Raw genomic sequence first — 13,716 nt, 5'->3', positions numbered from 1 at the left:
AGGCACATACACACACATACAGGCACATACACACACATACAGGCACATACACACTCATACAGGCACATACACACACACACAGGCACCTACACACACATACAGGCACCTACACACATACAGGCACATACACACACATACAGGCACACACACACATACAGGCACATACACACATACAGGCACATACACACTCAAACAGGCACATACACACATGCACAGTTTCCTCCCTGTGGTTTCCTGCCCTTCTGAATGGAGCTCCGTGTAGGTAGGTGTGTGTGTGTGTGTGTGTGGTTGTGTTCTTATGTGAATGTAGTGTAGGTGTTTTATGTGAGTTAGAACACACACCAACAACTTTGATTCTGTTGCAGCTAGCTGCTTGGTGTCTAACTGGCGGGAGAGATACAGAGACCTCGGCAGGAGGAACCACAGGTGCGCGTGTTCACACTGTAGTGCTGGGTGGAGAAACTACTGGGACTATTTATATACTGTTTTTAATACTAACTAGGCGTCAGAGCCAGCTAGTCTGTACATGAATCAAAACAAAACAAGCATTCACCTGGTGTGATTGACCAATGAAAAAGTTGGTCAGAGTACCCTGCGCACACTGCGGAGATCGATGCCAAATGCAGCGCTTCCATTGGTCGCAATTGGTCACAGGATCCATTCTTAAAGGGGCAATGTGTACGATTTAGTGTCATCTAGTGGTGAGGTGGCAGATTGCAGCCAACAGAATGCCGCCCACTCTTTTCCTCTCGGGAAAAGAGCCAGGACAAGGTGGGGAGATCCCCCCCGTCAGAGCTGGGCAATGTGGCCCGGGAAAGGGAAGTCTGGGGCCCCCTGCTGGAGCTGCTGCCCCTGCGACCCGACCCCGGATAAGCGGTTTGGAAGACAAGGTTGAGAGGAGGGTCAAGGCGGTAGCGCTAGATAACACTAAAGTGAATAAAGTATGTCAGGGCCTCAAACGCTCCATAACCCCAAACACTCCCTGACAACGTGCTCAACGACTGAGGAGAACCTGCTGTGGCTGAGGGTCGGTTACAGCGACGCAGGAGAGAGATGAGATAGGAGCGAGGAGGGGAGGGAGGAAGGGAGGGAGGAAGGGGAGGGCGCACAAACCTAGTAAGGCATTGACTGTGGTGAGCTGCACGGTGCAGAGAAAGAGAGAGGGAGGGAGAAAGAGACGAAGAAGAAGGAAGAAGGAAGCCAGAAGACTTGACATGGCAGATGTTTGCTTGGAGTCGTACTTGTAGACGTTCTGAGGTTCTCTGAGGGTCCGAACTCTCCTGATAGACCCAGACCTTCAGGACCAGACCCCTGCTGATGAGTGAGGGTCCTCAGGAGGTAAGACCCATCTCACCGTCACCTCCACACGCTGGTCCTGTGGTCTCTCCTGTGGCGAGAGCAGGCCTCTCGCAGCCCTCTGTTAAACTCTTCTCTTCGTGAGACTTTGATCACATCTATCTGAGGCCTCCGATGCCATGTCTTGTCAATTCTTGGTTTATTAGTGTTGGTTTCTGCGATCAACCACACTGTCTGACCAGACCGGTTCACCGGGTTTGTCAAAGTTACTATCGGGCATGGAGCTCTGGGTCTGGTTCGGTCAGGTCCGGTTTAGTTTTAGTCTGGAATAGTCTAGTCTGGTCTACTTCAGTCTGGTTTGGTCTTGGGGGCGAGAGCATCAGGCCTAGTTTAACTCCAACATTCTCACACGACAAGATGGCCACCGTACAAGTTGTGGGCGAGAGAGATAGAGAGCGAGGGAGAGACTGGGTCATGTTTTCTTCATACCCACAATGCAATCCTTTACATCTGGAAAGTTACCATTTTACCTCACCAAGTAATCTATTACCTCTGAATGTAATCTATTACGTAAACATGTAATCCAGTACATCTAAATGTAATCTAGTACGTCTAAATGTAATCCAGTACGTCTAAATGTAATCCAGTACGTCTAAATGTAATCCGGTACGTCTAATTGTAATCCGGTACCGCATGCAGTTTTTCCATTCTTTCTGCTGATGGTTTCTGTGTCCTCCTCACAGTGCTGGTAATGGTGGTCTCCAATTGGCCGGTTTCTCCCGCGTTGCTGGTGCAGCTGCCGGTGGCAGCCTTCTCCCTGGTCGTCATGGCGATGCTTTGCCTACGATGTAGAGCCAAGCGCCCGCTGGGTGAGCCCCGTTTCCACGGTTACCCTACTGTTTCTACGGTTACCCTACCGTTCCTATGGTATACTTGTCGTTGCTATGGTTACACTGACGAGCAACGGCGCACTGACGTCACACAGGACACACTGTTCGGACGAGGTCCAAAAGCACACACCTGCAATTACATCTGGACGCCAGAGGTGTAGCCATAAAGAAACCGAGCGGAGGTCTTCGAGACCACCTTCAATTAAGATTCCCCAAATTGCTCAAAGCATCAAAAAAGTAAAAAAAAGGATCAAAGTAAGGCAAGGCAAGGCAAGGCAACTTTATTTACAACGCACTTTTCATACACAAGGCAGACTCAAAGTGCTTCACATATAAACATTGTCATACAATAAAAGAAAAATAATAGATAATTAAAAAGTAAAATAGATAGAAAATAAAGGCAAAGTTAAAAAAAAAAACATTTTAGAAACATTTTAGAAAGGCAAAAAATGCATTTTAGAAAGTGAGAAAATAAAGGCAAAGTTAGTAATAAAATAAAAATAGATAGCATTGTATATTTAAGATTTAGCAGAAAGCTAAAGCAAACATAAAAGTCTTCAGTCTTGTTTTAAAAGCTGTCAGAGTTGGGGCAAGTCTTAAATCCTCAGGGAGTTTATTCCAGATATTTGTTGCATAGTAACTAAATCCTGCTTCCCCATGTTTCGTGTTGACTCTGGGGATAATTAACAGATTGGTCTCAGAGGATCTTAGTGGCCTAGAAGGCTTATGTAGTGGAAGCATATCAGTTAAATATTTTGGCCCTAAACCATGTAGGGATTTATAGGTTAGCAACGTGATTTTAAAATCAATTCTCTGACATACAGGGAGCCAATGTAACAATTTAAGAATTGGTGTAATATGTTCAAATTTTTTGGTAACGTAAAAAAAGTAACATAAATCCATATATTTCATCGCCATGAAATGCTACACATATCATTTATTTTCACGCCATAAGCATATCTTTCATTGTCCTTTGCCTACAACAGGTGAGTCCAGCTGTGAGTCATCATTACAAATCTGTCAAACAAATTGTTCATCATATCTATAAGTTCATTTTTCTTCTCTTCAAACGTGCGCAGTGATCCACCAGGTGTCCCCTTCTGACGAATATATACAGTAAGAAAGTCTTCATCACCGTACCATTCTTACGCTCACACATACATGTAGCGTTTATAAGCTTTCTCCTCATCACATCATGTGTAATTATCTTTGTTCTTTCATTCTTCAAATGTATCTCTGGGACATCTCCTTCGGCCAGGCAGACCAACTTCAGACTGATCCACCCATGTGAGTGGAACGGCCGTGACCACAGTGTTGATATCATGGCCTTTGAGCTCCAGTCCACAAGCAGGAACACAGAGAATGGAGTAGGACAAATGACTGGATACTTACCTCATTTTATGGGGATACTTCTACCTTTTTAGGGGACTGTTGTACAGCTTGTACCTCTACTGTAGTAAAGAGGACTGTAGTACTACCTTAACATTTACTGTAGTAAAGAGGACTGTAGTACTGCCTTAACATTTACTGTAGTGAAGAGGACTGTAGAACTACCTTAACATTTACTGTAGTAAAGACTGTAGTACTACCTTAACATTTACTGTAGTAAAGAGGACTGTAGTACTACCTTAACATTTACTGTAGTAAAGAGGACTGTAGAACTACCTTAACATTTACTGTAGTGAAGAGGACTGTAGAACTACCTTAACATTTACTGTAGTAAAGAGGACTGTAGAACTACCTTAACATTTACTGTAGTAAAGACTGTAGTACTACCTTAACATTTACTGTAGTAAAGAGGACTGTAGTACTACCTTAACATTTACTGTAGTAAAGAGGACTGTAGAACTACCTTAACATTTACTGTAGTAAAGAGGACTGTAGTACTGCCTTAACATTTACTGTAGTAAAGAGGACTGTAGTACTACCTTAACATTTATTGTAGTAAAGACTGTAGTACTACCTTAAAATTTACTGTAGTAAAGAGGACTGTAGTACTACCTTAACATTTACTGTAGTAAAAAGGACTGTAGTACTGCCTTAACATTTACTGTAGTAAAGAGGACTGTAGTACTACCTTAACATTTACTGTAGTAAAGAGGACTGTAGTACTACCTTAACATTTACTGTAGTAAAGAGGACTGTAGTACTACCTTAACATTTACTGTAGTAAAGAGGACTGTAGTACTGCCTTAACATTTACTGTAGTAAAGAGGACTGCAGTACTACCTTAACATTTACTGTAGTAAAGAGGACTGTAGTACTACCTTAATATTTACTGTAGTAAAGAGGACTGTAGTACTTGTTGTATTACAGTACTTTCCTCCTCCTTGAGAAACACTTTGTGTGGGCGGCCATCTTGAGGCAGGCAGGAAGTGGAGGAGGAGGTGATGAAGAGGACGGTGATGATGAAGGCTAACGTTGTGTTTTGTTTTCCTCAGACCAAAACTCCACCGGAGCCGGAGGGATCCCCTCCCCCCTCTTACCCCACTTGTGAGAGACACACACACACACACACACACACACACACACACACACACACACACACACACACACACACACACACACACACACCTATTCTAAAATTGCGAGGCAGAGTAGACTAATGTGTGTGTGTGTGTGTGTGTGTGTTATTTGTGTGTGTGTGTGTGTGTGTGTGTGTGTGTGTGTGTGTCTCAGTTCTCCAGTGGTTCCACAGCGACGCTCATCTTTCACACCAACAGAAAACGGTAAACTGTCTGTCTGTCTGTGAGCCTGTCTGTCTGTCTGTAAATAGTCATGCGTTGTTAAAGAAGTAAAAAAATGAATCAAAGTAAAAAGAGCAGAGTGAGTTCAGTGTGTGAAGGCTGCTCTCAACACCCTAACCCTAACCATAACCCTATCCCTAACCCTAACCCTTACCCTAACCTCTCAACACACTGACCCTAACCCTAACCCTAACCCTCTCAACACACTGACCCTAACCCTAACCCTAACCCTCTCAACACACTGACCCTAACCCTAACCCTAACCTTCTCAACACACTGACCCTAACCCTAACACTAACCCTAACCCTAACCCTAACCCTAACCCTAACCCTAACCCTAGTGACACGTTACGTCCTCTTCTTTCAGAGAGCATTCCCAGTTACATCATTCCAGTAGAAGGTAAGTTCTCACATTGTTTTGTAATATGGATAATATCCAATATACGTGTAGCATAATGTTTTCATTATTACCATTACTCGCTTCACAGAACAGGATCCACTTCAAGATGACTACATGTGAGTTCCTCTCCTCCCTCACCACTTCCTCTCTTCTAGTCACCCTGTCATACAATCATCATGTAGTCATCACTTGTGCATACTTGGATCTAAAGATCTTGTCTCATGTTGTGACATAGATTTGTATTTATGATTTCATATTTTATTAATTTAAAGTTTTGTATTTTTCACTCAGCGAGGTCTTGGAAGACCCGCCCCCCGACTGCCCCGGAGGGGAGACTCAGAGTGTGGACTCAGGGTCAGGTACTGCCTTCTCATTGGTCGAGACCCTGAACCTACTGTTCCTATACCTAACCCTACCGCTACTATTACTAACCCTACTAACCCTACCACTCCTACTACTAACCCTACTAACCCTACTACTAACCCTACCGCTCCTACTACTAACCCTACTAACCCTACCGCTCCTACTACTAACCCTACTAACCCTACCACTCCTACTACTAACCCTACTAACCCTACTACTAACCCTACCGCTCCTACTACTAACCCTACCGCTCCTATTACTAACCCTACCACTCCTACTACTAACCCTACCTCTGTTACTACTAACCCTACTAACCCTACTACTGACCCTACTAACCCTACCGCTGCTATTACTAACCCTACTAACTCTACCGCTACTATTACTAACCCTACTAACCCTACCACTCCTACTACTAACCCTACCGCTCCCATTACTAACCCATTCCTAACCCATTACCAACCCATTCCCAACCCATCCCTAACCCTATGATGCTACAGCGATCTTCTTACTAAGAGTGCGTGTGGTCCTCAGTGACGGACGGCGAGGCCGACTACGTGAACTGGACCAAGGAGAACCCGGAGCTGAGCGAGGAGGACCCAGGTAGGTTATGATGTCATATCCTGTGGATTCAGCTGGGCTTTGATAGTTTTTGATAGTTGAAGTACAGTACGGCCGCCAGGCTTGTGCAAAATTCAGAATTTTAGAATTGGCCTCAATCCAATTTTTTTTCCAACATGTATAATGATGGCAACTATATTATAGATATGAACGTACTGTATGTAATCAGTTCAGCTTTGACCAACAAGTTTCAAACATAGCTTTCAAACAAATGTCCACCATTTTGGATTGGTTAAAGTAAAGCATGGTGGGAATTTGTGTCTTTTTAAATAGAATATGCTTTGTAATCTATTGTAAAGCTTCATTGTTAAATCACTGCTTCATTGTTAAATCATTAAGCATATGAATTTCTTTGAATTTCAATTCTACTTCCTTTAATTCAAATTTGAATTGCAATTCCACATCCTGATTCTGACTTCAATTCAAATTCAAATTTCAAATTCAAGAATTGAATTGGAATTTCGGAGTCATTCTCAATTAAATTCAGAATTTTGCACAAGCCTGATGGTCACATGTCACCACGCTGGTTGGCCGCAACGTCTGAAGGTTGTGACTCGTCAGCGGTGGCTTTGAAGAGGCTGAAGCCCCTGAGCCGTCCTGGTCCAGTGCCACCAGGCTCCTCTGGTGCTTCTGTTCAGGGGATCAGAGATCTCCTTTCAGGGGGTGGCATCAGCTCAGGAGGTAGAGCGGGTCGGCTGGTAACCGCAAGGTTGCTGGTTCGATCCCCGGCTCCTCCTAGCTGAGTGTGGAGGTGTCCCTGAGCGAGACGCCTCACCCTGACTGCTCCTGACCCGCTGGCTGTCGCCCTGCGTGGTCGACTCCGCCGTCGGTGTGTGAATGTGTGCATGAATGGGTGAATGTCAGTCAACACCGTAGAGCGCTTTGGATAAAAGCGCTTTATAAATGAGGACCACTTAGCATTTAGCATCAGGGACCGCCGTGTTCCTCAGGTTGACTGCGGTCTCTATTCTCCACAGAGGACATGAACTACATCAACGTCGGGCCTCTGCTGAACTCAGGCAAGACAACTAAACAACACTTCCTCTCCTTCCAAGACCCTCTCTGACTTTAACTCTGGAACAACTGACGTTTCTCTCACCCTTTGACTTTGATGACTAAGTTCTTTCACTTATTATTAAAACATGCAAACTAACCCAGCCCTTACCCTTACCCTAACCTGGCCTTAACCTGGTCTTAACCCAGCCGTACCTTAACCCAGCCCTTATCCTTACCCAAACCTGGCCCTAAAGGTCCCGTGGACACGCCCACTTGTGATGTCATAAGGGGCAGACGGCTTGTAACGGCTAATCACACTCACACCCGGTGGCACGTCACGGGACCTTTAACCCAGCCATACCACTAGCCTTAGCCCTTAGCCCTAACCCATCCCTTAACCTAACCGCAAACCAGCCTTAACCAGGCCCAACCTCCACTAACCCAACCGTACCCCTAACCCAGCCTTAACCAGGCCCAACCCCTTACCCCTAACCCAGCCTTAACCAGGCCCAACCCCTTACCACTAACCCAGCCTTAACCAGGCCCAACCCCTTACCACTAACCCAGCCTTAACCAGGCCCAACCCCTTACCCAGCGGCCCCACTATCCTTACCACTAACCCAGTCCCTAACTCAAACATCCCGACTCACACTACCCCGGTCTAACCCTACCTTCCCCTAACCCGACTTTCCCAACACATTTAGAATGAAAACGAATACATCGTGTTTAATATTAGTACGAAAACTAATATTTACTATATTTACTGCACTCCAGCAAGTACGGATAGCGACGACGACGAGGAAGCGAACTACGTCAACCAGCCGGTAGGACTACACCTCTGTGACGTCACCTACCTTCACTCTGCTACCGACCACTCACCATGTCCCGCCTCTCCCCTTCAGGTGATTGACATCCAACATGAGATCGGATTGGACAGAACCTATTGACACGGGAGCGTTTCACATGTTCCATTTCATCTCATGCCTCTGCTGGTTAAGGAAGAGATGAATGACAGTTTGGATCTCCACAGCTGTTTGTAGAGTTGGTGTTGAAAGATACGGGCTCTGTCTAAATGCTGGATCAGTTTGCTGTTCATAAGGAATGGAAATGCATTTAGTGGCTGAGGTGTCATCGCGCGCGCACACACACACACACACACACACACACACACACACACACACACACACACACACACACACACACACACACACACACACACACACACAAAACCCTAGAGGTTAAACATGCAATTGCATGCGTCAGCTCTGATTGGCTCCCGGGTCACCTGCTGATAGTGTTGATGTAACACACCTGTTGGGTTTGACAGAGCAGCCTCTAGGGACATTCTTCTAGAGAAGATGAAGGATTATTTTAATTGTATACTGGTTAGTGCCGAAAGTAGTGAAATAATGTAGTGTTGGGTTGGGCACATTGCTCAATGTTATCATAAGGGGGAAAAACCTACGGAGGCCCCCTGACACAAGGCAGCAAAGGGTGGCCAATCAGTGGCCAAGATGTGAAATGTAGTGGGAGGGACATGAATGAAAGCTCACTGATTGGCTGTTGGGAAGTGACTCTGCTGCGATTGGCTGTTTGGAAGTGTCTCTGCTGTGATTGGCTGTTTGGAAGTGACTCTGCTGTGATTGGCTGTTGGGAAGTGACTCTGCTGCGATTGGCTGTTGTGAAGTGACTCTGCTGTGATTGGCTGTTGTGAAGTGACTCTGCTGATTGGCTGGAGTGGATATGTTAATGCTTTACTGTAGACCTGCTGACTCTCCTGAGAATGTTTAGAGTTGAACCTGTTGTATTTATATGTTGTCCTGCTGAATCCTGACCATTAAACTCCTGAACACATCTCGTCGCTGTTTGAGTTCTCTCTTCTCTCTTTTCTCAAAGCGTTGGTCTTCGTAGGGAATAAAGCACTGGGCAGACGATGGGTTGAGATTGAAAAGTGTATTTTTTTATTTGTCATTATTAACGAAGAGGTTTCTGCTCTTCGTCCTTGTCTTCCTCTTCCTCCTCTCCTCTTCCTGAGGAAGACGCTTTCTACTCTCTTTAGTAAAAGAACGACTAAAATGAATTAAAATGAGTTTGTTTTTTCAGGAGTTGGAGGAGAGGCGGGAATGTGGACAGTGGGGAGGGGGGGGGGGGGGGGGCGGTAGTGTTGACTCTCCGTCTGGGGTCAGAGGTTATTGGGAGGGGGGGGGGGGGTTCAATTTCCCGCCGGGTGGAAGGACAGCTGCTGGGAGGGGTGACCCTGCACCTGAACAGCTGTAAGAAAAGAGAGAGAGAGCTTTAATAACATGGAGAGAGAGAGAGAGCTTTAATAACATGGAGAGAGAGCTTTAATAACAGAGAGCTTTAATAACACGGAGAGAGCTTTAATAACATGGAGAGAGAGCTTTAATAACATGGAGAGAGAGCTTTAATAAAATATGAGAGAAACAGCCAGAGAGAGAGAGAGAGAGAGAGAGAGAGAGAGAGAGAGAGAGAGAGAGAGAGAGAGAGAGAGAGAGAGAGAGAGAGAGAGAGAGAGAGAGAGAGCTTTAATAACATGGAGAGAGCTGTGATGTTCACTACAGACCATCACAACCGACCCTCTAGTGACATCACAAGTGGGAGTGGCCCCCCCCCCCAAACGTATGATTGGTCGACCAGCCGACCGGCCGGTGGACTGAACCCACTGGCACTGGCCGGTCTACCCATCATGCATCGGGGCGACGCTGTGTGACTTCCTGTCCTCACTTTGGTGCGGCATGTAGAAGTGTTGGTGGGCCGCCTGCTGGTGGGGGGTGCTGGGGTGCTGGGGGGCGGGGCTAGCGGCATGCTGGGGCGGGCCGTAGTGCAGCATGACGGGCGGGGGTCCGTGGCCCCCCTGGGGGTGGTGGTGGTGCCCGCTCAGCCCCCCCGCCACGTGAGCCTGGGGCCGACCAATCAGAGGCAAACTCAAAAGTTAGCAATCATTAGTCTACACTACACCTTAGGCCAGTCATTGTTTTAGTATGTACTGTATGTACTGTATATACTGTATGTCTGTATACTGTATGTGTGAATACTGTACATGTGTGTATACTGTATATACTGTTTATGTGTATATACTGTTTATATGTGTATATACTGTACGTGTGTATATACTGTACGTGTGTATATACTGTATGTGTGTATATACTGTTTATGTGTATATACTGTATACGTGTATATACTGTATGTTTGTATATACTGTACGTGTGTATATACTGTACGTGTGTATATACTGTATATGTGTATATAAAACGGGTGGCTTAAATCAAGCGATCTGATTGGTTCCTAGTGTTGTATATTGAGCATATACACACAGCTATGACACCCGTTCAGTTTACAGAGTTCAGTATCACTCCGCGCCTAACTTGAACTGTTGTTTATTTATATATAAAAGCAATAGCATAGCAATAGCCTAAAAACATTGCTGGAGAGGGTGGAAATGATGTACAGCAATAGGCACACAGTGAGTGAACTCGATAGTAGGCTAAATTGCCGGCGAACCGAGCTACCGTCTCTAGCCTTCTCTCTGAAGGACACTACAGTGTGTTGCATAGCAACCGCCGTACACTTTGCCGGCAGCCAGGAGGGACTACTTTTTTGTATTCGTTAAAAAAAAAAATGCTTTTCCGACTTTCTAGCTTTTTCAAAATTGAGGTTGTCTATGACTTTCATTTCGCCATACTTACGTAACCGTTTTATAAAAGCAATAAATCACTTCAGTCAGTGGTATACGGTCATTATACCACAGTTAAGGGGGTCGCCGTCCCTCCGCTGCGCGTCGGGACGGACAACACCCCTTAACTGTGGTATAATGACCGTATACCACAGCCTGTCGTGATCTATTGCTTAAATATACTACACGTGACCTGATAACACTTTTTTTTTGCAATCTCAATCTCGGGATATTGCCCAATATCCCGAGATAGCGAACTAATCAAATTGCACCATCTTAGGAGGTTCACGTGTAGCATACACTAAAATATAAATATCTAACGTCAATTCAAAGCCACTTTAGTTTTTTTGGTGAATGAATGAATTAATGAGAGCCGAGTGCGAGCGGTGACAGGGTGAACCGGCGCCGACCAGCCCCCTTGAGGCTCCTCCCACCGGGCACAAGCCTATTGGCTGGCCAATAGGAGGCGACTCGCTCTACCACTGCTCTACTCAGAGAAGGTGAACAACGTTCCACAATATGGTCCGGAACAACCCGGGAATGTTCACCACATGGGGACGGACGGACGGAGACGGCCTTCCACCGGACCATCGGCCTCGTCTTCCGTTTAGCCGACGTGTTTATCCAAAGCGACTTACAGTAAGTGCAGAAGTCATAGGAAGGTACAGTACGGATGTTCATAGAACCAAGAACCAACAGTCACCTGACCCGGCAGCCCCTAAAGGCTGCTTCATAGTCCTCCGTAGAGGGCTGTACGTAGACACAGAGCCCTCCGTCGACGGAGAGCCTGTCGGAGACCCTCTCCGTCGCTCTACGTGCGCCTCCAATATTATTAATATGACGGCAAGGGCTGTGATTGGTCCTCTAACAACGTCATTTCCGGATTTACTATTTACTTTGTACCTTGTTTACTTTGCACATTAAGGACTAATTAAACACCAAATAAGTTCTGAAAAGCTTTGGTGGTTTATTTAACACTATGTACATGGTTAGTAGTCAGCGTGTAAGATCGATCGGGAAGTGCATCACGTATCTGACATCCCGACGGAGAACTGCGAATGCTCGAGGGGTCTCCGTGGTTACGGAGTCGGATTAGGGAGTCGGAGTAGGGGGCAGGGCGTACCTGAGCCAGCAGGGGGTGGGGTTTGACAGGGGGCGGGGCTTGACAGGGGCGGGGCATACCTGAGCCAGCTGGCTGATCTGGGTGAAGGCATGGGGGAGGTTCTGGTGCGGTGGGAGGCTGTAGCCCTGCATGGAGAAGGAGGCCTGGGGGGAGCTGTGCCCCGGGGCCCCGGACAGCGGCCCTGTGTGGTACAGGGCGTGGGGCTGGGGGGCCCCCGGCCCGGCCTGGAGGAGGACAGGAGGAGGCAATGCTGTGTTACACCGGCTACACCTACACCCGCTAACTCTACACCTACACCAGCAACTACACCTACACCAACAACTACACCCGCTACTACTACACCTACACTAACTCTACACCAGCTACTACTACACCACTACTACTACACCACCACCCGCTACTACTACACCACCTGCTACTTGGTACGACCCAGTACTATACGATTCTGTACTTGGTATGACCCAGCACTATATATGATTCTGTACTTGGTACGACCCAGTACTATATATGATTCTGTACTTGGTACGACCCAGTACTATATATGATTCTGTACTTGGTACTATATATGATTCTCTACTTGGTACAACCCAGTACTATATATGATTCTCTACTTGGTACGACCCAGTACTATATATGATTCTGTACTTGGTACGACCCAGCACTATATATGATTCTGTACTTGGTACGACCCAGCACTATATATGATTCTGTACTTGGTACGACCCAGTACTATATATGATTCTCTACTTGGTGCGACCCAGTACTATATATGATTCTGTACTTGGTACGACCCAGTACTATATATGATTCTGTACTGGTACGACCCAGTACTATATATGATTCTGTACTTGGTATGACCCAGTACTATATATGATTCTCTACTCAATAGAACTTTGATAGCGCCCCGTCTTGCCTCCACTCTCTACTTGTAGAACACTCCCTTACACCCCTCTACTTGGTACGACCCTTCGTGTCCGCGGAGCACCTACCTGGGAGTGGGCAGGGCTTGGGAGCAGCATGCTGCGGTGGGGGCTGACTTCCTGTGGGGGTGCTGGAGGGCTGGGGGGTGATGCAGCGGTCCGGAGAACGACTGGGGCGCTGAGAGAGACTCAATTACCACCAGGTCCTTCACAGGCTGTTATGTTCTGATACGTCAATAAAGTGTACGTCAACCCCTTTTTCAGGGGGGCGTGGCCCACGGGATGCCCCTCCACTGCTTACCATACATGGCCTGCTGCGGGCCCTGGGAGGCCTCAGCCTGGCCCTGGTACTGGGGGCCGGCGGGGCCCATGGCCTGGGGTGGGGCCCGGAGGTCAGCATCCGGGCCCCCCGGGCAGCACGAGTACATGGGCTGGAGGGAGGGAGAGAGAGAGAGAGAGAGAGAGAGAGAGAGAGAGAGAGAGAGAGAGAGAGAGAGAGAGAGAGAGAGAGTGAGAGAGAGAGAGAGAGACGAGAGAGAGAGAGAGAGAGAGAGAGAGAGAGAGAGTTGAGAGTTGAATACTGTCCTGTGTTAATAAATCATCTTATCTTTACAAAGGAGTGTGAAGGAGGAGGGTGAGATACTCAGGAAGTAGAAGTCAAAGAGAAAAC

General features: G+C 46.7%; 2 protein-coding genes across 2 annotated transcripts in view; one reads left to right on the top strand and one right to left on the bottom strand.

Annotated features, from left to right (window-relative positions):
- Positions 1–1,201: 1,201 nt before the first annotated feature.
- LOC311382120 (uncharacterized protein) lies at positions 1,202–7,379 on the top strand (the record flags this gene model as incomplete). Its single annotated transcript, XM_084488501.1, has 11 exons — positions 1,202–1,338; positions 2,040–2,165; positions 3,266–3,302; positions 3,445–3,473; positions 4,628–4,679; positions 4,866–4,915; positions 5,300–5,332; positions 5,421–5,448; positions 5,624–5,691; positions 6,227–6,295; positions 7,291–7,379. The coding sequence occupies exons 2-11, from the start codon at positions 2,048–2,050 to the stop codon at positions 7,377–7,379; spliced, it is 573 nt and encodes a 190-aa protein (XP_084344627.1). The 5' UTR covers positions 1,202–1,338; positions 2,040–2,047.
- A 1,923-nt stretch (positions 7,380–9,302) lies between these two features.
- atxn2l (ataxin 2-like) overlaps positions 9,303–13,716 on the bottom strand; it is a 13,736-nt gene continuing 9,322 nt past the window's right edge. The window contains 7 exon segments of the mRNA XM_084488500.1: positions 9,303–9,580; positions 10,055–10,229; positions 12,186–12,350; positions 13,116–13,136; positions 13,138–13,191; positions 13,193–13,224; positions 13,348–13,477. Coding sequence (XP_084344626.1) covers positions 9,522–9,580; positions 10,055–10,229; positions 12,186–12,350; positions 13,116–13,136; positions 13,138–13,191; positions 13,193–13,224; positions 13,348–13,477 — 636 coding nt within the window. The 3' untranslated portion in view covers positions 9,303–9,521.

Source organism: Micromesistius poutassou (assembly GCF_964030765.1).
Source record: "Micromesistius poutassou genome assembly, chromosome: 1".
In the NCBI taxonomy this organism is placed as follows: domain Eukaryota; kingdom Metazoa; phylum Chordata; class Actinopteri; order Gadiformes; family Gadidae; genus Micromesistius; species Micromesistius poutassou.
This window is presented reverse-complemented; position numbering and strand designations above follow the sequence as displayed.